At 36.5% G+C, this 23,702-nt stretch overlaps 1 protein-coding gene across 4 annotated transcripts in view; it reads left to right on the forward strand.

Moving 5' to 3' along the window:
• The window catches only part of ARHGAP42 (Rho GTPase activating protein 42), a 303,129-nt gene that overhangs the window by 155,079 nt on the left and 124,348 nt on the right, over positions 1-23,702 (forward strand). For all 4 annotated transcript variants that reach the window (XM_074400467.1, XM_039471250.2, XM_074400464.1 and 1 more), the window contains exon 4: positions 16,935-17,006. In XM_074400467.1, the coding sequence (XP_074256568.1) occupies positions 16,935-17,006 (72 nt within the window). The remainder of the gene's footprint in view (positions 1-16,934; positions 17,007-23,702) is intronic.

The raw sequence follows: 23,702 nt of genomic DNA on the forward strand, positions 1-23,702 counted from the left end.
AAGATACACAAATGGCCGAGAAATGTATGAAAAGAATCCTCAGCGTCAGTCATGATCAGGGACATGCAAATCAAAACCACAATGTGATACCACCTTACTTCTGCCAGAATGGCCATAATAAAAAAATAAGAAGTAATAGATGTTGATGTGTATTCAGTGAACAGAGAATACTTCTACACTGATGGTGGGAATGTAAACTAGTACAACCACTATGGAAAACAGAGTGGAGATTCCTTAAATAACTAAAAGTAGAACTACCATTTGATCCAGCAATCCCACTACTGGATATCTATCCAGAGAAAATGAAGTCATTATATGAAAAAGACATTTGGACATGCATGTTTATAGCAGCACAATTAACAATTGCAAAAACATGAAACCAACCCAAATGTCCATCAATCAATGACTGAATAAAGAAACTGTGGTATGTATATACAGTGGAATACTACTCAACCATAAAAAGAAATGAATGACATTTGCAGCAATCTGGATGACATTGAAGACTATTTATTATTTTAAGTGAAGTAACTCAAGAGTGGAAAACCAAACATTGTATATTCTCACTAATAAGTAGAAGGTAAGTTATAAGGATGCGAAGGTATAAGAATGACACAATGGATTTGGGGGACTCGGGAGGAAGGGTGGGAAGGTGCTGAGGGTTAAGACTACAAATAGGCACAATGTATACTGTTTGGGTGATGAGTGCACCAAAATCTCACCAATCACCACTAAAGAACTTAATCATGTAACCAAATACCATCTATTTTCCAATAACCTACAAAAGTAAAAAAAATTAAAAATAAAACTTAGGTTTACTGGCAGCAAAGTCCTTTGTGAGAGGAGGTGGTGATGGTAAATAGACTAGAATAAAGAGGCCAGACAAAGCCTACTTAGAGGTAAAATAAACACACTCGAATAAAGGCTAAACAAAACCTACTTAGGGGTAGCTGAAGAGCTAGAAGCTTCTAAAAACACATTTTATCCACTTCACAGGTTTACGTAGGCTTGCCCTTGTTTTTGCCTTTTTGCCCAGTTGTCCTAATTGTAATTCAGTAATGTAATTTTGTACCTTAGTAATGTAGATAGTATGTTCCCTGGTTAGTAAGCTCAAAGACGACAGGAAGCTGTGTTTTTGACCCTTCATTCTTCCAAGATTGTTTATCAGCCTAATTGAATTTTTGGCACAGGGTAGCAAGTCGTCATACAGTGATAAGACAGCAGGCCATTGCTTATTTATTTCTAACAAATGGCTAGCGATAGGTTATTTTGCCAGATAGCATTTAGCATGCCTATTCACCCTAGTCGATCCCCGGTGCTTCTTCATGATTCATTTCCAAAATGGTAACTGTAATTGACAAAGAAACAAAGTTCCAGACATTAATCTCATCCATTCACCTTTTAGAAGTAAAAGTAAAAATTTAATGAGGTTCTTAACCTTTAGTTTTTGTATGTAGTAAAAGCTTGTAATTTGGCATGCCTAAGTAGAAGGTGGTCTACATTTGTTAATAAATCTTCTCTTTCAGCAAAAGAGACAAAGGATATCTTCATACTGAATCCATGCATTTCTGATTTTTCGTACTCAGTGGTTCGTTAGAATACCTCACACTAGTGTATGCAGGGATAGACTATTGTTTGAGACTGAAACTGATATATGAATAGGAAAATGATGTTTAGTTTGCAGGAATGTAAAGTCTGACATTGTCTATCTTTATCATTTAAGTTTGATTTTGACATTTTCCACTCTCTACCTTCTTGTCTTCCAAATTCTTTCTCTACTTCCTACCATACCCCCAACCCCCACTTCCAACCAATAAGCTTATATCAGGAAATATTTATTGGCTAATAACTATATGTCTCAGATACTGCTCTTGTATTTGGGGGATACAAAGATTAAAACTGGAGACATAGCATTTTCTCAAAAATACTCATAATCTGGATGGGAAGATAGACTGTGCACACTGTAGTCTGTAGAGTACTGGCATCTGCAGTGATAGGTGTATGATCAGCATCCTATAGGAGTTCGAAGAAGGGCCTCAAGGCTTAACCTAGGAATATTAGAAAAGGCTCATAAAGGAGGTAAAACCTGAGCTGAGGTTTAAAGAATGAGTAAGAGGTGTTCAGATAGGGAACAAGTGAAACAGAAAGAGGAGAGGATTGAAGAGGTCCAGGGGGAGCTAGGGTTTATAAGTCATGTTACTTGGTGTCATGCCAGACCCCGGTTAACTTCAATAGAATAACACCAGCTTTAAGAGGCTGAAGAAGAGACCCAGAGCCAGCACACAAAATATAGGGTTTTATTACTGGGACACTTATATACAGAGCGGTCCAGTGACAGTGGGCTGGACAAAAAGAACCACCAAACCATTTGTAAAAAGCATGCAGGTTTCATAGTATTTTCACTTAGCACCCTCTCACTAACAACCTCTAACTGGCAATTTTTATTTAAGCCAAAGCAAAGGGCCTCCATCCCCTGAATGGCCTGTTTTCCACTGGACAGGCCAAGGGTTCAGATGTTCCTCATAGATAAGGAATGAATATCTGGTGACTCTGAATTCCTTAGTTCGGAACTCTATACACACATTCGGGGCATCTGCCATACAGGCTCATTCTCAAGGTACGCTTAAGTATGGCTGTCAGGGGTGTCTGCCATGCACATGGTAGAAATCAAGGCTTTCTCACATGGAGGTGGTAGTTTGCGTTGTTAGGAGGTAAGGAGATGCCCTTTCTTTAAGGACCCCTAGATACTGGGCTAAAGGAAGTCATTTTCTGTTGAAGGTTGTGAAGAGACAGTAAATGCTGGGGAGTGAAATACTGTCCTTTTAAAGAGAACATTCTGGCAGCTGTGTGGAAAGCTAAATATAGGTGGGTGGTGAAAGGGAGTGCTAAGAGATGTGTAATTGCTTTAACCTGGATGATTGAAGGAAGGTTAAGGAGATGGGGAGACCCTGGATTGGGCACTGAAGATGAAGGAGAGGGCTTGGTCTGGGATGACTGGGCAGTTGGCCAGTGCCGTTCACTGAGAGGAGACAATTCAGTGAAGTGGAGAAGGCTGGGACCTGGTTTGAGGTGGGAGTGGGACAAACAGTTTATGGATAAGGACCTCGGCAGAAATATCTGGGTGGAAGGAAGCATTTACTTTTCACTTCACCTGATATTTGAAGCAGCAAATTGTATTGGTTGACCCATGGATGGAGTATAGAGTGTTTTCTTACCTTGAAACATAATATTAAGTTGATTGAGTCTGTCTTTGCTCCTTTTACTCTGGAAAAGCATTCTTGAAAGGTCTCTTGAGTCAAAAGGCTGTAAAGATACACCTAGGTACTCTCTCGATGACATATGAAGCAGAGGTTGGGAAGCTTTGGGGTAAGGTACACTGATGTCATTAGCTTTGTGTCTTTGTTAGTATGCAAAGCTATTTTAATTTTGATGGTTGTAACATACATTTCAGTTTTACTGTATTCCTGAATTATCCAAGAAGATGCATTTTTCCCTCCAACATTTTCAGATGAGTAATTTAGGTTAATTAAAATATTCCTTAACTAGTAATAACTTGAATGTGTTAGGACACTACTAAAAGCAGAAAGTTAACAAGCAGGATGTGATTACTGGTAGTATGTTTTGTTATTAGGATTCTGTGTTTGGGGACCCGGTTAACATGGATATAAGAAGGATAATTTGACAGCCAGCAGCACTCTTTCTGCTCATGTGAACTGGGCATCCGAGGAGCTAACTTTTCTTTTCTTTCTTTCTTTCTTTCTTTTTTTTTTTTTTCCTGAGACAGAGTCTTACTCTGTTGCCCAGGCTGGAGTTCAGTGGCACGATCTTGGCTCACTGCAACCTGCACCTACTGGACTCAAGTGATTTTCCTGCCTCAGCCTCCTGAGTAGCTGGGATTACAGGTGCATGCCACCACACCTGACTCATTTTTTAAAAATTTTTAGTAGAGACAGGATTTTACCACATTGGCCAGGCTGGTCTTGAACTCCTGTCCTCAAGTGATCCACCCGCCTTGGCTTCCCAAAGTGTTACTTTTCTTTCCTATCAAATATAGTAAGTATCTCATAATTTTTCAGGAGGAAAAAGAAAGAGAAGTGAGCAGTTTTCATAATTACGTAGGATGATTTAAGTGGCACGTGGCATAGCGTTGCTGCTTTGCCTTATTATCTAGTTGTACACGTTGCGATCAGTGCAGGAGAGTCTTAATGTCTCAAATGTCTTAAGCTATCTGGAAGAAAAGTAGTTTCCAAGCTACTTTCTAGAGAAGAATCTTAACATCATAGTCAGTTATATGAACTGAAAGTAATTCAAGCCATGGCCTACGGGTAAGACCAAAAGAGGTCAGATGTTAATGGTTTATTAAATGATTGTATTTTCTGTTGGAATATGCTTTTCACAGACAAGGAAAAGTGTATTTTTTTAAATGTTGCTTGTCATGTATTTTAAAGAGAATTTCTCTAGTATTGACATGTCACTCATTCTTCACATGATGTAAGACCTCACATAAAGGGCTGAAAGAGGCTCTTCCTTGGGTAAGAAAGGCTTTTGACAGCTGTACAGTGTGGAAAACTGGCCCATAGTTTATGACCAGATCTGGATTTGGAAAAGACCAGGGCTGAGAGTTATAACATATGGAACTTATTTGGGAAGTAGTTCTTAGCTATGACTAAGAGCCTGTGCTCAAATGCCTGGGAAAGTTTAAAAGAAAATCTTTGCAAAATAAATCATATCTCTTGTTTGTTAAATTGTAGGATGTAGATAACGTTTGGGTATTCATGGACTTTGTATTCCGTGTTAAAGCTCTGAAGTTTTCTCTTTTAATTAATTTTTTCTGGCTTTATTTTTAACAACACTGTAATTCAATTTGGTGGCTTATTCAATCAAGGAATTATTTATTTAAAAAGATTATTTTCTCTTCCCCCTAACCTTACTCAGAGCTCCTTAAAATGCTCATATCCAAACAGACACTAAGGGGATAGTTTATAGTGAAGATATACTGTGTGTGTGTATTAGCTTCTGGTGCTGTTTTTCCTTAACTGTACAAGTTTCAATTATAATGTTTCCTGTGTTTATTTATAATGAAATAGCATGTGACATAAACATCCCAAGTAAGTGTTATTCCAGGGAAAGTGAACTAGGAAAAGGTAGTACAATGATGCTGATGTTTCTGAAGGAATATCCCCTTTTTCTCATTTCTCAAACTTTAATTGGATAGAATTATGTGTAGGAAATGCTCCTCCTTTAATGATCTCTTCTTAACCTTCCTGTAGCCATGCTGATCCTTACCTCACCATTACATTATTTCAAGTGAGCATTTCATAAGCCAAGAACAAACATCATTGTTCTACTCAAGCATACTTTTTTTTTGAGATTCAGTTCCAATGCAAGACTCAAGTTGACTTTTTAACATACCTGTAAATATGGCATCTGGACAGTACTGAAACTGTGTTTGGGAATGCACTAGACAGTGCATATCACTTTTCAAAAAATGTTTTAACAGGGAAAATATCTACATTTGAATATTTAGAAATTAGAAAATATGAAAATAATACCTAGGCTACATGGTTCCACTGTAACACATGGCTCTCAGGCTACAGATTTATACAGGATGTTACTCTACTGAATACGGTAGGCAGTTATAGCACAATGGTAAGCATTTGTGTATCTAAACATTAAACACAGAAAGACAATGTGTTCTAGAATGTCACCATAGCTATGACATCACTAGGTGATAGGAGTTGTTTACCTCCATTATGATCTTATGGGAACTCTGTAGTATATGCCATCTTGTTGACCATATATATTGTGTTGTGGTCATTATGTGGCTATTTATTATGTATTTATTCACCTGTATTAAACAACAAAGACACCTATAGTAAACAACAAACAGTGGTAAAGAGTGCTAAATACACAAGATCCCTTTTATTTAGTTATTAAGACAACTCTTTTAAACATGTACCTGTTAGCCTATAGCATTTCCAATTTAATATGTTTTTCCCAATATTCAAAAGATTAAATTCATGGGTACTTCTTTACACTTAAACTTATTCTTATGCAAGTAAGGCTTTTGGGTTTCTGAGCTTCCCTAACAACACTGAAACAAACTTCTACTCTAGCACTGATGATAGTTTTAGCTTCACAAACCTACCTGGGATATAGTAGCTTTCTTTTCTTTCTCTTTTGCTTTTTTTAGAGATGGAGCCTCGCTCTGTCACCCCGGCTGCAGTGCAGTGGCACGATCTTGGCTCACTGCAAGTTCAAACGATGCTTGTGTCTCAGTCTCTCAAGTAGCTTGGACTACAGACATGTGCCAGTACACCTGGCTAATTTTTGTATTGTTAGTAGAGATGGAGTTTCATCATGTTGGTCAGGCTGGTGTGGAACTCCCAATCTCAGGTAATCTGCCCACCTCGGCCGTCCAGAGTGCTGGGATTACAGGTGTGAGCCACCATGCTCAACAAGAAGATAGTAGCTTTCTACGGTGCTGGGCTGTGAGAGATTCTCGGGATGAACGTGAACATCGAAGGAATGATCACAAAATGTTGGCTATAAACATTACTTGCTAACAAGAGCTAGAGCATTCGTGGTGCATGCCATTTATATTTAGTCATGTATTCATAAAAATATTTCAGTCAGTGATGAATCACATATATGATATTGGTCCTATAAGATTATGTTGGAGCTAAACATTTCCTGTTGCCTAGTGACATCACAGCTGTCTTAATGTCATAGTGCTGTGCATTACGTGTTTCTGGTGATGCCACTGCGAACAAATCTACTGTGATGCCAGTCTATAGAAGTATAGCTTGTAGAATTGTGTATGATACGTAGCACTTGATAATGATAATGAACACCTTTGTTACTGGTTTATGTATTACTATACTTTTGATCATTATTTTAGAGTGTGTACTTCTACTTACAATGAAATTAACCGTAAAACAGTCTCAGGCATGTTCTTCAGAAGGAATTCCAGAAGAGGGCATTGTCATTGTAAGAGATGACAGTGCCATGTGTGTTATTGCCCCTGAAGACGTTCTGTTCGAGCAAGATGTGGAAGTAGAAGATGTGATATTGATGATCTGATCTTGTGCAGGCCACAGTTAATGTTTGTCTTTGTATCTTAAAGTAAAAAATAAATTTAAAAAATTTAAAATGGAAGAAAGTGTACAATATAAGGATATAAAGAAAGAAAATATTCTTACAGCTGTATAATGTGTTTTAAGTTGTTATTACAAAAGTCAAAATGTTAAAAAATTAAGAAGTTTAAAGTAAAAAACAATTGCTGTAAGCTAAGGTTAATTTATTATTGAAGAAAAGTATTTTATATAAATGTAATGTAGTCAAAGCATACAGTGTTTATAAAATCTACAATCATGTACAGTAATATCCTAGACTTTCACATTCACTCACCACCCAGTCACTGATTCAGCTAGAGTAACTTCCAGGCATGCAAGCTCCATTCGTGGTAAGTGCCTATACAGTGTGCCTTTAAAAAAAAATCTTTGGCACCATATTTTTACTGTATTTTTTTCAAGGTTTAGATATATTTAGATAAACAAATCCTCAACCATTTTAAAGTTGCCTACAGCATTCAATACAGTAAGGTGCTGTACAAGTTTAGAGCCTAGGAGCAATAGGCTATACCATCTAGATTTGTGCAAATACATGCTACAATGTTTGCACGATGACAAAATTGCCTAACGATAATGTTTCTCAGAACACATGCCCGTTGTTAAACAATGCGTAATTACATATTTGGCTCCAGGCAGTGATATGTTGGTAGAAAGTTAACCACTGGCACTCAGGTGCATGTTGTATGTTCATGAATGCATACATGTGGCTATGTATGTGTGAGAAATCTGATTTGTAGTGCTTGCTGATTTTCATAAAAGAAATCCTACTGCCTTGGCTGATTGCAACACAAGGTCACTCACCCACTGCATGTTGGGAAGAGATGAACACAAAAGTTCTGTGAGCCACTATGGGCCTGCTTCAGCTCTGGCCCCAGACCTAATTTTTCTAAATTACTCCCTGTATTAGGTCATCCTCTGCTTTGTTTATGTACACCTGCATCCTGCATAATTCCTTCTTTCTTTCCCTCTTCTCTCCTGTCCTCCTTTTTACTCCCTTTCTCCCCCATTAATGTACGACTATAATAAGTAATTTAAGAAATTGCATATATGTTGGGATTTTCTTAAGCTTTTAGCAATCTGCTATTAACTAAATACTGGACCATTGATTGCATTACATTAACTTTCACCTAGTAAGATGCAATTGCTATAAAATAACTATGACTAGGAATTTATTTAATGAATTTTATTTGCTTTTAAACTTGCAAAGGCTATCAGAAGTTTGCTTGAAGTCATAAATGAAGAATTATAACAGATGAATGATTTTGTTTTTTCTATCCGAAGATACTCTTAGTAGGGAATGCTAAGAACAATAGAGCAAAATTAGCAAGAGGAAATAGCATTAAGTGGGAGGACGGGAATGATGGGATAAAAAGTGAATTACATCGATTATCACTTTGCTGAAGCTCCCTCCCCTCGCTCCCATACACAAAGCCACTTTCCCCCACTCTAAGTTAGGTGTTAGGACACGGAAAAAGGAATATTCTTGATGCCCTAATTAGCTCTGCTCAGGATGTACAGTGTCTCTGAATTTTGAGGTAGGAGAATGGGAGGAAGTATATTTTCATGAACATGAGGATATTGATTTAAACGAGGCAACTGTGTTATAGGAATATTTTTGGCCATCTTCTGTAGTATTAACAAACAGGAACATCACTGGAGTGGACTAGTGGTGCCACTAGGGTACAAAGTTCAGCAGACGCTGCTGTTTCTTTAGAATGTGCAAAGGTGGAGGACTGGCTGAAGTAACCTTACCAGTGTCCCTGAAGAACACTTTTACCTAGTCAAATGCCAGAGTGAGTATTTAACCTGTTGAAATGAAACAGCCCTAGGGTACAGCCTTTCTTAAATCTCCCTTTGAGAATACAGGTTCTGAATGAGATAACTTAAGTATCTTCCTTGTGTGACCTTTGAGTTAATGTAGTGTTTTAAAAAGTTTTATGGAATTGCTTTCTTAAAAATGTGTGCCTTTTGGTCAAAGTAAAAAAAGTCGTTTTTTAAAAAGTGAATGTATATATAGGTCATTTGGAGTAATTATTTTAAGTAGCTTTTAAGATGTCAATTCTAATCTGACCTTTCATATGTCTTGATATTTATAGTTGAAAAGAAGTTTGACTTTGTTTTCTGACCATTTTTAGCCTCCAATATTAAAGAGTTATAAATGAAAAGGTAGTAATCAGGATTGTGATACGTAGATAAGTGGGGAGGCAATACGTTATGTTTATGTCTGATATTTGAAAATGCTTCCACAATGCTTAAATGTTTAAAAAATATTCTTACTTTAATCCCCCATTTGAGATTACTGGGTAGAAAGGAATAAAGCAAAAATTGTTTAACAACAACAAGAAAGATAAAATTAATAAACTACCTTTGTGGTTCAAATAACTTAGTACTCAAATAATTTCATTTGTTATCACCTGGAGTTATGACATTACTTAGATTACAGTGGATTACGTGAAATTTTACAATCTGCTGTCCTCTCCCACTTGCTCTGCTGGATTCTGTGAAAATGGTCAATTCTTTCTTGGTTGAATGATTTTCCATTCCTCCACCTTCTAAGTATAGATGGTTTTATTTAAAAATAGAAAACTTTAATTTGACTTATATATTCGGCAGTAGTTATAAAATCTGGAAGCAGAGAGGATTGCTTGACATTCTACCCTTATTAACTACTCTTCTACAGTTAAGAAGCTTTGATGTCAAGTATGTGCTAGTGAGATTTCACTCGTAAACTACAACTCCAATAGCAGTTTCCTAATTCACTGAAAAAAAAAAAAAATCTAGAGCACTGCAATTGGCCTGCTCAAAAGAATGAATTTAATAGGAGGCAATTAATGCTTTATTAAAAAATTCTTATGATCATTAGACATAAAAAATTTCACTTTTATAAACAGGCCCTGAGATAAGGATATATTATCATCTTTATTATATAGAAAAGGAAACTAAATTTGAGTAACTTGATCAAGATTGCATAGTTATCATGATATAGGCCAACAATTAATTAAAAATAAATGGGAGCACTCTCCTGAGAGACACAATTCTCCAGAAACTTAAATTTATTTTCCCAATATATTTCCATATGAAAAGTATTATTGCTGATAAAAATTGAGAAAGATGAAAGTTATATTAAATTCAAGTAAGAGTTAGGTCTAACTGATGAGGTCCAGTGGGGTGGGATTCATACTGGAACTCTGTCAGTAAGTAGACCCAAAACGTTCAAATGCTAACGTTCAAGTAGGAATTAAGTGGATGACTGGTATCCAAGTAGCCTTATATAGCACTTGTTTTTAGATGGCAATATGTTTTTTTCTATTGTTTTTCTCACATTAAAGGGTATGAGGTAAAATGTATTTAGTCTTTGACTTCTGATTACTTACCGATGCAAGATGCGTGTGCCCATTCTCTATACCTCATGTGAGTTTTGGCCCTTCAGATCTAGTTTAGAAGTGCTGTGAATTTACTGACTAGAGAAGAATGTCTAAATTATGTAGCTATGGAGAGTTAAATTGACTAGTACCTGAGAGTGAACCCCAGGCTAGCATCCCAGTTCCCCACTCCATGCCAGAGCTTCTTTCTGAGAAACTGTTGAGGAAGGAGGAACTAGACACAGTTTGGAACAAGGCAGAGAAGAGATGCTTGCTTGTAATCACAAGTTAGAACTGTGATGTGATTTTGAACTGTGCCGTGATTCAGTTGCAAATATGAATGAGAAAATAACCTACTCTTTTACATCGAAGACTGTGTAGATATCTTCTGCATCGATTACGATCATTTCACTTATCATTACAGACCGTTGTGGTCTTTCCACTTGGTATGGATTGTTTATATTGACATCTCAACAGGAAATTATTTTTGCAATGAACTGTACCATTCATGTTTTTTTGTTGTAAATAGCATAGCCTATTATAGCCTTACACAATTGCTTTAAATAGTGCTTTAGAATATTAGAGTTATTACTTAAATAGTACTTGAGAATATAATTAAATCTTTGCATCAGAACTGAGTGTTTTATTGCTTTGAAAGTGAGAGGTAAGGAACTGTAATTTTTCTGACTAATGAGTTGTAAGATAATGGGACACATAGTCTTTAATTAATGATGAGCTGTGACTGGCACCAACAGCACTGGATTTTAATCAAAACGTGAAAAGGGAAGAAGTGTAAGAAGTAAAATTGTAGAGACATAACCTTTCAGATTTCTTTTATTCCATTGCTACTTTTTTTTTTTTTTGAGTTGGAGTTTCGCCCTTGCTGCCCAAGCTGGAGTCCAGTGGCACCATCTTAGCTTACTACAACCTTCACTTCCAGGGTTCAAGCAATTCTCCTGCCTCAGCCTCCCAAGTAGCTGGGATTACAGGTGTGTGCCACCATGCCCAGCTGAGTTTTTGTATTTTTTGTAGAGACAGGGTTTCACCATGTTAGCCAGACTGAACTCTCAGTCTCAGGTGATCGGCCCACCTCTGCCTCCTGAAGTGTTGGGATTATAGGCGTGAACCTCCACTCCTGGCCAAGCTATTATTTTTAAATGAACAAGTATGGTAAAATAGTAGTGAAAAGCAAGCACTGAAAATTTCTATAAGATATCCCTTGAAAATGCATGATCCATAAAAAATTATAATTCATTATTATGTGGGGGAGGGAAATCCAAACATAGTTGGAGAATCATTCTAACCACATAAAAACATTTCTGGCCATTACTTTTGAATGATTAATGAGCACCCCCTGGTGGCTGTTTATTAGAACCACTTGAAATAGCAAAAGAAAGTGACAGGAAACTTAAACCTCTTGGCTTAATATAACCTACCCATAGTTAAAACACATGGTAAATGCTATATTGTAAAGTATTACCCAATATCAGATTTGTTTTCCTTCTACTGAAAATAAGTGAAATCATCAGTAATTATTTTTTAATTTAAATATGAACCGATATCTATAAAAATAAGTTGTTTAAAGTCAAGATTTAGGTAATGGCTAGTAATTATAAGTTAATTGTTTCTTAATTATAATAAGGCATCTTCAATAATTTGTTATCAATAGCAAGGGAGAGTATTAAACTGATTTTGTATTTTTTCTAAAGCATCTTAGTAAGGTCATGCAAAGTTGCACATTCCACAGATATTATGGGATCCTGAATCTCCTGAACTCTGACTTGATTTTTCCCCCAAGTATTACCCTTTTGGAAGGAATTTCATCAAGCTTGTTTTGTTAATCTGGATGAAAGACTTCTTTGTGAGCAAAAATTGCATTTCTCTTGATACATTTTTTAACTTTGCAGGGTTTATCAGCATAGTTGTACTCTAATTCACATTTTAAATAAGGTTTTTCTACCCTTTATAAAATGACATTTTCCTTTCTTTTGCAGCAGCAACAGTAATTCTTTTAATCCTTCCAAAATTTTAACACCTTCTTGACTTTGCACTTGGATGACTTCAGAATTAGAGAGTTTAATCCACATGATTGACCACTGCAAAGGGATGAAAGTCATGCATTCCCAGGGGGATGTACAAAGCTGAGGCTCACCTCAGCAGCTGTATCAGTTTGTAAATCCACTTAGTGCCCTTTGAGTGCTGGCATTTCCCATTTTGACCTCTTGCATTTAAACTTACATATTGTGAACAGTAGCCACTGAGTGCACACAAAAGTGGCATCATGTTTCAGAGGCGGAGCCAGGAATTTGTTAGGATGGTTTACAAAAAAATGTAGGTTCATGGTTTTCTACTACTGCTAGGCCTCTGGATAAGTTCTGTTATTAATGTGGATTTCAGTTTCTAGCTTTGACTAACTACATTTTAAACCATTTGGGGGAAACTGTAAGACTGCTTAGGATAGTTATGAATACAGAGTAGACATACAATTAATTCTTTGAAGAAGTTTATTGAGAGCCTTCCATGTGTCAAATCTATGCTAGTGATTTTTTTCAAAACAATTTATTTCACCTTTAATTTTTATAAAAGCCTTAAGAAGACACTGTGTGTTATCAGTTTTGGCACTGAGCTTCAAATGAAGCTGAGTCACTTTAATATTCATGTTTTAATACATTCCAGATGATTTTTAGATGTTTGACTTTGTTATCCATAAATAATTGACTTTAATCTATATTGTGAAGACCTCAGTGTGTTATTTGACACATGAGAAACACTGAAATTATTTCTGTTGTTCTCTATCACCCTGTTAGTTGTTCACCCCCTTCATTTTTTTCTGTTTAATACCTTTGCCATTTATTTATTTATTCCTTTAGTTTCACATTAATAGAGTGGGAGAATAAGGAAAAAAAAAAAAGAAGCGAATCCAAAAACAGAGGAAAAATAACCCAAGAAATGTGTACTTGGCCCACAGGGTGGCTGTTAATTATTCTGTTTTGTTGTCATCTGGCTTTTGCTTTATTCTGAGATCCTATGTATGTATCAGCCAGAGAAGGGTTTTAGCAGAGATGGAAACCATTGGATGTGAATATGACTGCCAAGGTCTTAGGATATGACATCGGCCCATTTACTCCCTTTCACAATCCTTTCTTTCCCAATAAAAACCAATCATTCATATTTATTAGTTCTGCCAATGTGAGATGGGATTTTCTGCCATAATATTTCTTTGAGTCTTTCCATGACATCATATGTAATTGGACCAAAGTGAAATTAGTCATTGGATTTATCCTTTCTCTAACAAGCATATTTCTCTACCTCATTTGCCCCAATTTTGATGTGGTACCAAAGTTCCAGTGGCTCAGGCCAAAACCTTAGTATCTCCATTGATTCCTCTCTGTTTCTCCCTCTACCTAATTTGTCCTTGAATTTTTTTGCTTATTCCATAGAACTGTCCTCCTGTGCATCTGTCAATACTGCTGACACCCCATCTCGTTCCTTATCACTTCATTTTTGAATTTTTCTCCCAGCCATTTAGCTGGCCTATGTTGTCACCAGCTCTTCAGTCTCAAGGCTATCTCATATGTGACTGGCTTCTTAGAAAAGGTTTTTACATTATTCCTGTGTTCAGAAGCCAGCAGTGATTCCATACACAGGCTTCGTTGCCTAGATATTGGGTATAACTCATTCTTTCCTTATTTTACTTATTTTCAGTTAGTTTTCTACTAGTAACAAGGTTGTATATTTCCTTTTTCCAGTTAAGTATTAATAACATTAGTTATCAGTTATTAACAACATATAGTACCTCTTTGGAGCCTGCTGTGTGCCAGACACTGTTCATTGTGCTTCATATTCATTCTACTCCTTCCATTTTATTTTTATCTTTTTTTCCCACCAGGTTCAGTAACTTACAGGACACTATTTCTATTTTAAGTGTTAACTAAAAGCCTGTAACTTGATCAGTACGTTCACAATCATGACTGACTCATAATGAATGCTTTATGAATGCTTTCTTTATCTTTACTGCACTCCTTCTTCCCACACGCCATGCTTAGTTCCAGCCCCTTGCCTTTGTTCACGGTGTCCCTGTTTCTAGAATATTCTTTACCTTTCGTGCATCCAGTTAACATCAGCCATCCAAATTCTGCCTGGACTCATATAGACTCATGCATCTTCCTTGTTGTCAAAATCCTAATGTATTTACAAAGATTTCTGCATAGTTTTTTTATGTAACTATATTGGTTTCATCTTTCAATTTTTCTAAAATTGTTGAATGGATACATTTACGTATTTTCCTCTTCTCGAATAGACTTTAACTTTCTGCAAAATGTAGCCTCTGCCGTAATTCCTCTCTCCCCTTTCCCTATCCCCGCACTGTGCTTGGCGCATATATATATATACAGATATGTATGTATATGTATATGTATATATGAAAAAACTATCTGGTCACTGGATGTGGGGGAACCTAGGCCATCTGTCCCTCAAGACTTTCATGGGAAAATATCTTCTCCTAATTGCACATAGATAAACTTCAACCAAAAGTCAATACAGTAGTTTTAGGTATAGAAATGTATTAACCGGGCAAATGAAGAATGAGATTCACAATCTCTTCATCTGGAAATATTGGAAAGCATTTAGTGTTTCACATTCATTGTCTCTTAAGTCCTTAGAACTAAGTTGGTAGGTAGACGATGCAGCTGATGCTCAGGATGGTTAAATAACAGCTCATAAGCAACAGAAGCCCATTTAAATCCAGGTATTCTCAATTTTAAATCCATGTACTGTTCTTAAGCACTGTGCTGGATATCATCTTGTTCAGTGTCATTATTGTTGGGTTTTTCACCAGTTAAGAAGTATCTCCCAATTTAAGTTCACGAACTTGAAATGTGTTAGCTCATGCTTGCGAAGGACTTATGGCAGTTTCCAGCATAAACATTCAATGAGTAGTAGCCTTTGTTGTTGCTGTTACTCCAAATTACACCAAAGTGCTCATGATACTGTCTTTCCCCTTACGCAAACTTAACATTAAAGGCTGAGTCAGCTGTGTACAACCTGGATATGTGTGTGTGTGTGTTTATGTAATCGGGGTTTTATGAGGCAAAGAGGTCTTAGAGAGAGAATTGAAAGTGAGCTATTTTACTACTATTTTCAATAACCTCTGCCCAGTAAGGTACTTACACAGTATATCTAGAGGTATGTCTGTCTGAGCTCAGAAATGAGGATTAGGTTATAGATGTCAGTGGTATCTACAGTTGGCCCTCATTGTCTGTGACAAGAGTTTTTGAGTATTGATCTACTTTCTATGCTTTCACAGCATAGGATTTTGGTCTTCTTTTCAAGATCTGTCATTCTCAGTTTTCTGCAAATCGAGGATTATCAGGATTATGGAAAGTGGTGTCAACACTCTAGTATTTATTTTTGTATTTTGTCTCTGCGTTTTTAGATTATGGCATTTAAGAAATTAAACGACTAGAAGTTAATGAAAATAAGTGAAATTTTATTGAAATGTGTATATTTTGATATAATTTCAAGCTTATAAAAAGGTTAGGAGAATAGTACATGGAACGCATACCCTTTAACCTATTTTAAAGTAGGATAATATATTTTGAAAATAAGAGTCTTTCTCTGTTTATCCTGGTATTTGCTAATTATGTAATAGATTATGTTCAGTTGTCATAGTCATAAATTTTGTTAACTGGGCCTCCTCCTTATTTTAATGCTTTCTAGAGGCTATTTTTTAACTTCAAGATTCCCTTCCAGAATAATGATATTCTTAGAAATTTCTGTCTGCTTTCATTCAGTTGCTGGCCTTCATATTTTGCACTCTCATTATAGTAGTTTTACAGATCAGTATTGAAAGATTTATTCATTTTGAAGTTTAAGTAAATCTCAATGTGAAATTTGGGGCTAAAATACTTCTCATTGAAATGAAATCAAATACTGTTTTAGTCAGGTTGGAAACATGAGAATGTTCAGGCAAGCCGTAATTCCTCATTATGAGGAATCTAATTAAATAGGGTAAAAAATGAGCTTTATTTTGCAGCTGGAGAATTCTGTCATTCTAATGGTAAAATGGAAGAGCTTTTATGTGGTTTAGATTTAGAATGATGCTTGTACTGGCTACATTAAACCAGTGTAATTATAGGTATTTGTGAATTTAATGTGCTGTTTTTTAGTTAAGTTTTAGAAAAAGAAATTTAAGTATTCAAACTAAGATTTCACTACAATAAGTACTTATTTTCATATTTTTCACATTGTTATTAGGCTCAAGGGAAATACGTGAAAACAGCTTAATTATAAAGTAGAAAAACTATATATAACATGTAAGTTGTTTTTATAGATGCAAATTAAAACAAAGTGTATATTTGATACTTGGATAAAGTGGCCATTTTTGCAATGTTGTTGGCATGAAATTATGCAGGATTTAATATATGTGCATTTTTTATTTCAGATCCAAAATGCTAATGATGTATTAATTGCACCACTTGAGAAATTTCGGAAAGAACAGATAGGTGCAGCAAAAGTAAGTGTTACATTTTATTATTCTTCAGATATTCTCCTGATGATTAAAGATGACGTAATTCCAGATGTTAACATTTTTGAAATTAGAATGACCTTCAAAAAAATTTTGTACATCATTTTAAACTTTTTGCATAGAGCCTATTACAAAGACTGGACTTCTTTTAGACATAAAAGATATATTATTATTCTACTGATTAGATAAAAAACATGTCATAAGTGAGTTCTTCCTGTTCCAACAATTGTAGGAAATTAACTCTTCTGAAGACAGGGTGAAATTATGAGGAGCTTTGTTCCTAAATAAAATTAAAATTAGACACAGGGCACATTGAAAATTTAAGCAGTGATTATATGAGTGAGAACTTTTAATATTCTTTGTATTATTTATTAATAAAAATATGTGTTTTTGAGAAAATTTAGAAATGTTTGTCACAAAGCCTTTGTGTTAATGCTCAGTTGGCTATGGACCAATTAAAATTTTTCTGATTCTGACCATCTGAAATTTTCCTGCAGCCTCATTCTTAGATCCATATTTTAACCACTTGTGCGACGTCATGGGAGCATATAAAATTTAAGGTTTCTAAAATAGAACTAATTATCTTCCATCCTTCCCTCATTCTTTTTCTGTTTGAGTTTTCCTTTTAGTCAGTGTCGCATTCCTTCCCCATTGGAACACTGCTTTCCATTCTAATGCAGAATAATTTCTACTCCTTTCCTCCTTACCTCTTGTCTGAAATATTTGAAATAGCCTAATTGGTCTCCACGCCCTCCTTCTAATCTATTAACAAATTTTCACTGTCTTCGATTACGTCATTCTTCATTGATGAAACCTTCAGTGGTTCTGCTTGAGAATTTAATATTGGTAATGAAAGCTTTCCACAACTTGGAATTTTGAACTTTGCTACCTTTCAGTATACCCCACCAGCAGGCACAGTTATCTGTTCACGGGTCTCTGTATATATATACCTGACGCTAATCATGTCTTTGCGCAAACTTTTCCCTCTTTCTGGTAAACTCCAATTAAGAAGGAGTTTACCCTTCACTTTTTTAAGTCTTGCTCAGCTTCATATCCCAGCACCAGAAACAAGTCTTCCTCATGTAGGCCTTTCTCATGTAGATGTTCCCCTTCCAGAACCGATACTGTTTCCTTTTCATAGGATTGAATAGCCTTTAAACATTATTTCCTATAAGAAGTTAACACAGTTTGCCTTGATTAGAATTTTATATGCATTTCTTCACCAATCGTGAGCAATTTTTAAGTGAAGGACTAAAATCAGAACCATTTTTGTGTTAATTCGGCAAATACTTATCAGTCTCATGGTTGGCTCACATGTGATGTACATGGTGTTTGATAAGATGAACAGATGTAGCTGTAAACACACAGGAGGTGATTCCTGCACTTATGTCCCTATTACCTTTCATTAAAAAACAAAACAAAAAAAAAAAAAAAAAAAAAAAAACAGAAATAGAAGTAATTACAGATGTATTGGGGATAGTGATGCAAAAGTGCAGAGTGCTTCACAAGGGCTTAGTTAATGCATCTGAACTTGTACAGGAAATCAGGAAATGTCTTCTGCAAGAAGTATTAAGGAGAGACCTCAATCATGAGAAAGGAAAAAAAAAAAAAAAAAAAAAAAAAGCCAAGAATGGAGACATCATGGTGGGAAGGGAACAAAACTTACAAATATTCCACACAAGGGAACGGAATATGGGAATGAATAAAGGTGGGGAAGGGAAGACCCTGGCGTTTTCGTGGAAGAAAGTCCAGTATGTTTGGAGCACAGTGGACCCTAGAGGCAGAGGCCACATGTGCAGCTTTATAAATGGCTCACAGTCTTTCACTCCTTAAACTAAGGGCAGTGATAAGCAATAGAAATGTAAGTGGGAGAGTGATACTTTATTTGTATTTTAAATGTCATTCTAACTGCATATCAGGCAGGGATGGGAGAAGGCCGGACTACCTGGGCAAATCCGTTTTGGGGCTGTTGGTTAGTGGCTTTAGATAAGGAAGGTGACAGTAACTGTGGGGACAAGGAGATGTATGAAAGCTATGTTAGAGGTGAAATGATAGCAGTAGGAAGTGGGTTACACACTGGCAAGTTAGAAGCAGAAGGTTTCAGGAATGCCTCTCTGGATTTCAGGTGGCATAATAGGGTGATTGTTGAACCAGTTACTGAGAGAGGCAACATTTATGTTTCGATGGCAATGATAGTTGTTGAGTTTTAGTCATGATGAGTGAAATTTAGGCTCCCCTGAGACATCCATGGGATGTTGAGTTAGCAGGTGTATATTCAGATCTGAACTAGAAACATTTGGAAATTCTGTCTTCTAGGTGTTAATTAAAATCATGGGAATAGATTAGATCCCTTTGAGAAAGAATAGAGTGAGACATGAAGAGGGCTAGGACGTTTATAACCTAAGAACTCTCTCAACGCTTGATGTTTGGGGAACGAAAGATAGGAAAGGGGCTGAGAAGGAGGGAACAAAAGAAGGAAAAAATGACAAGAATATGGTGTCCTAGCACAAGGAGAGAGTCTTTTCAAAATTAATAATAGCTAATTTTTATTGGCAGGGACTTCCACTGAACATCTATGACCTAATTAAATGGGCACAAGAAAACTGTGAGTTGGGTACTGCTATTACACTTGCTTAAAAATGAGGAAAATGATGAGGTGGCCTGCACCAAATCACAGAGCTGATCTGAAATTAAGAGTCAACAAGGTCCCAAAATCAGGCCATTTTTTGAGACAGTGTCTCGCTCTGTCCAGGGTGGAGTGCAGTGGTGCCATCTCGGCTCACTGCAACCTCCACCTCCTGGGTTCAAGTGATTCTTCTGCCTCAGCCTCCCAAGTAACTGGGGTTACAGGTGCGTGCCATGATGCCTGGCTAATTTTTGTATTTTTAGTAGAGACAGGGTTTCACCATATTGGCCAGGCTGATCTCGAACTTCTGACCTCAGGTGATTCGCCTCCCGGGCCTCCCAAAGGGCTGAGATTTCAGGCGTGAGCCCCTGTGCCCGGCCATCAGTGGTATTTTTATAAATTTAGTTAGAGCTTTGTAAAAAAATTCTTTACCTAGCACCCATATTCCAAGTTTATAGGTCCCCCCGCCCCCCAAAAAAGTAAGTTTCATCTGTTTGAGAATTATCTTTTTCTTATTTGGAGGTTCAGGTTATCTTACAGTTGCAGTGGCAGGAGTCTTAATAACATTTTAATTTGTTTTGTAAACATCTCAATTGCAGGAGAGCTCAACTGAGAACACTCAACAGTATACTATGCCTTTGCCTATCCATTGGAAAGTTAAACTTGTGATTAAATGAAGCCGCTCTTGAAAGCATTAGTATTATTGCACTTAGCCTTTTGGTGGTGGTGATTCTGTGTGTTTTATCTACCCAATGCATTTAGCTCTAAATTATTTCCAAGTTACCAAGTAATTCTAGCTTAGTAAAGTGAATAGTGAATTAAAAATAGGCATGTTCTTCTGAAATGTATGTATAGACCAGTTTTCTTTTGGCATTGTACAATAAACATACATGAAAGTTATTTACTGTTTCTACTACTTTACTCCCTGTTTACTTAGGCATTTTCTTATTTGATATATAAAGTTAATTCTACAAGTGACACCTCGTTGCTTTTCAGCCTTTGCCTTAGAGATTTCCCATAAGCATGTTTGGGCTGATTAGCCAGCTGGAAGGTAGGGCTGTTGATTAAGCATAGAATCTTCGACTGCAGTCAGCGACCTCTTCAGCTTGGTCCACACGGGCAAAGAAGAGTGGAAAATGCTGAGTCAAAGTGGCCTTTGTCTTACAACCAGATGATGTTATTTAACTGTAGTGAATAAAATCCATGGACCGCAAACATTTCCTTTGTAGCGTATTGTACGGCACTTTGAGACACCTGATACTTTGCTGTGACAGTGTGGCTCTTGGTAAGTTGAAGTTGTGGGAAAGAAGCATTGTGCATCTGTGAGAGGCATTAGAAAAGATGAATAATGGGGTTGTTGAACTGAAGGACAGAAGGAAATGGGTTTCGCTGTTTCAGATACTTGGAGATTAGAAGAATTATCTATAAACAGTTGTCAAGGATGTATTTATTTAAAGTTTCTTAGTACGATGGTATATACAGAATGAAACTGTGTTACATGCCAGACACATTGCATGTGTCAGAGGCTTAGATTGAATGTTTGGTTTCTCCTGACACGCTGTTGGTTTAAATTCTAGAGTACTAGTAGAAAGTAGGTATTCAGAACAGTTGATGTCAACTATATGAATTTCCACTCTAGGAATATATTCATAGTAGTAGTATTAGGTTAATGCAAAAGTAATGTCAAAAACTGCAATTACTTGTGCATCAACCAAATAATATACAGTGAGATTAATCGTAACTGTTTTTTGGATGCTTTTTAAAGAAATCGACAGCTCTATTTCCGTGACTATATTAGAAACCTCCTTGTTCTCAGAGAGAATCAAAAATAAAGCCTCTCTGCACTTTGCATGCCTCTTGCTGCATAGACCACCTGACTCTGAAATCTTAGATAGAGCTCTATATCTGAGTTTCTTTTTTTCTTTTTTTTTTTTTTTTTTTTTGTTTTGAGACGGAGTCTCACTCTGTCACCCAGGCTGGAGGGCAGTGCTGCAATCTCAGCTCACTGCAACCTCCACTTCCCATCTTCACATGATTCTCCTGCCTCAGCTTCCTGAGTAGCTGGTATTACAGGCTCCTACCACCACATGTGGCTAATTTTTGTATTTTTAGTAGAGATGGGATTTCACCATGTTGGCCAGGCTGGTTTCGAACTCCTGACCTCAAGTAATCTGCCTGCGTTGGCCTGCCAAAGTGCTGGGATTACAAGCATGAGCCACTGCACCTGGCCTATGTCTGAGTTTCTAATCAAAGATAATTTACTGTGGAAAAAAAATGTGTGTTTGTAAACATACATACATACTAGAGTATTGTGTATGTTTAGTGATGGAACTTGTGCCAAGGAGGCCAAGGGCTCGTCTTCCACATACAGATGTGTATTATACAGAACCAAACTAGGAGGAGACGTGGTGGCCCAGTGAAGATCACAACTCAGTTCTTCAGACAGAAGCCCTTTGACTCCATAGTGCCAGTCTGTCGTGAAATACTTCATTTTCTTTATTTTTAACAAATAAATGGTTTAGTATGAAATATCTTAGTTATCAAAATGTTTCTAATATGGCCAAACCCCGTGAACCGAGCATAGTTAATATGTGTTTCTCTTACTTTTGAAATTCCCCTTTTTGTGTGGGGTCCCCAGAATTAAGTGCTTAATTCTGACTTGTTTCATTAGAGATAAAAGAATTGGGCAATACCGCCCACGACAGTTAAAGGATACATTTTTATTTCTATGAGAAATGTTTTTTCAGACATTGCTTTTTATTTTTAATAAGACTTTAATGAAAATCATATGAACATTCTTTTATGGTTTTTATACAGAAATCAGCAATATACTGCTAGTTATTTTATAGTAGAGCTTGATTTCTTTATATTGTTTTCATGTTGAAGACTAGTGGAAACTGGTAATTCTGGTCCCCTTTTCTGTCTGTAGTGGAGTTTGGTTCTGTCTCTGAACATTGTTTATCATTTTCAAATGTGCTTTATACCTGCAGTTATTTTAGCATGTAGTATCAAAAAAAAATCTATACATAATTGTCACAATTCCTGTTACAGTCTTAGATTCCTGTCATGTGAAAAGTGACTGCAGTCTAACTTGTCTCAAAATAAAAATGGCATAGAGAACCTAAGAAGTATTACAAATGCCTCGCTCAACTTGAGCAAAGTTGCAGGGTACAAAATCAATGGAAACAAATAGCTCTCCTCTGTCATACTAGTAACTAACTATCCAAAAGGAAAATTAAGAAAACAATCCCTGTATAATAGCCATAATAAAATTAGGTGCAAAGTTAACCAAGGAGGTAAAAGATCTGTATATAAGAGGTTCCTTGGAGATTTTGTAAGTTCAGTTCCAGACCACTGACCTAAAGCAAATATCTCAGTGAGTCACACATATTTTTTATTTCTTAGAGCATATAAAAGTTATATTCACACTATACTGTAGTCTCTTATATGTGCAATGATAGTGTTATGTCTGAAAATCAACCTACACAGCTTATATTAAAAATACTTTATTACTAAAATATGCTAAAAATTATCTGAGTCTTTAGTGAATGGTATTCATTTTTCTGGTGGAGGGTCTTGCCTAATGTTGATAGCCTCTGACTGTTAGGGGTAGGGGTTGCTGAAGGTTGGGGTGTGGGTGGCAGTTTCTTAAAAGAAGACTACAGTGAAGTTTGCCTCATGGGTTCACTCTTTGTTTCATGAAAGTACTTCCTGGACTGTGTGATACTGCTTTTTGATGGCATTTTACTCATAGTAAAACATATTTTAAAATTGTAGTCAGTTCTCTCAAACACTACCTCTGCCTTATCAAGTAAGTATATGGAGTATTCCAAATCCTTTGTTGTCATTTCAACAATGTTCACAAGAATAGATTCCATCTCAAGAAACTAGTTTCTTTGCTCATCCGTAAGAAGCAACTCCTCGTCCTTTTAAGTTTGATTGTGAGATTGCAGTGATTCAGTGTTGACGTCAGGCTCCACCTCCAATTCTAGCTCTCTTGCTGTTTCCACTACATTTGTAGGAAATTCCTCCACCGAAGTCTTCAGGCCCCTCCAAGT

The sequence above is a fragment of the Saimiri boliviensis genome, chromosome 6, assembly GCF_048565385.1.
Source record: "Saimiri boliviensis isolate mSaiBol1 chromosome 6, mSaiBol1.pri, whole genome shotgun sequence".
In the NCBI taxonomy this organism is placed as follows: domain Eukaryota; kingdom Metazoa; phylum Chordata; class Mammalia; order Primates; family Cebidae; genus Saimiri; species Saimiri boliviensis.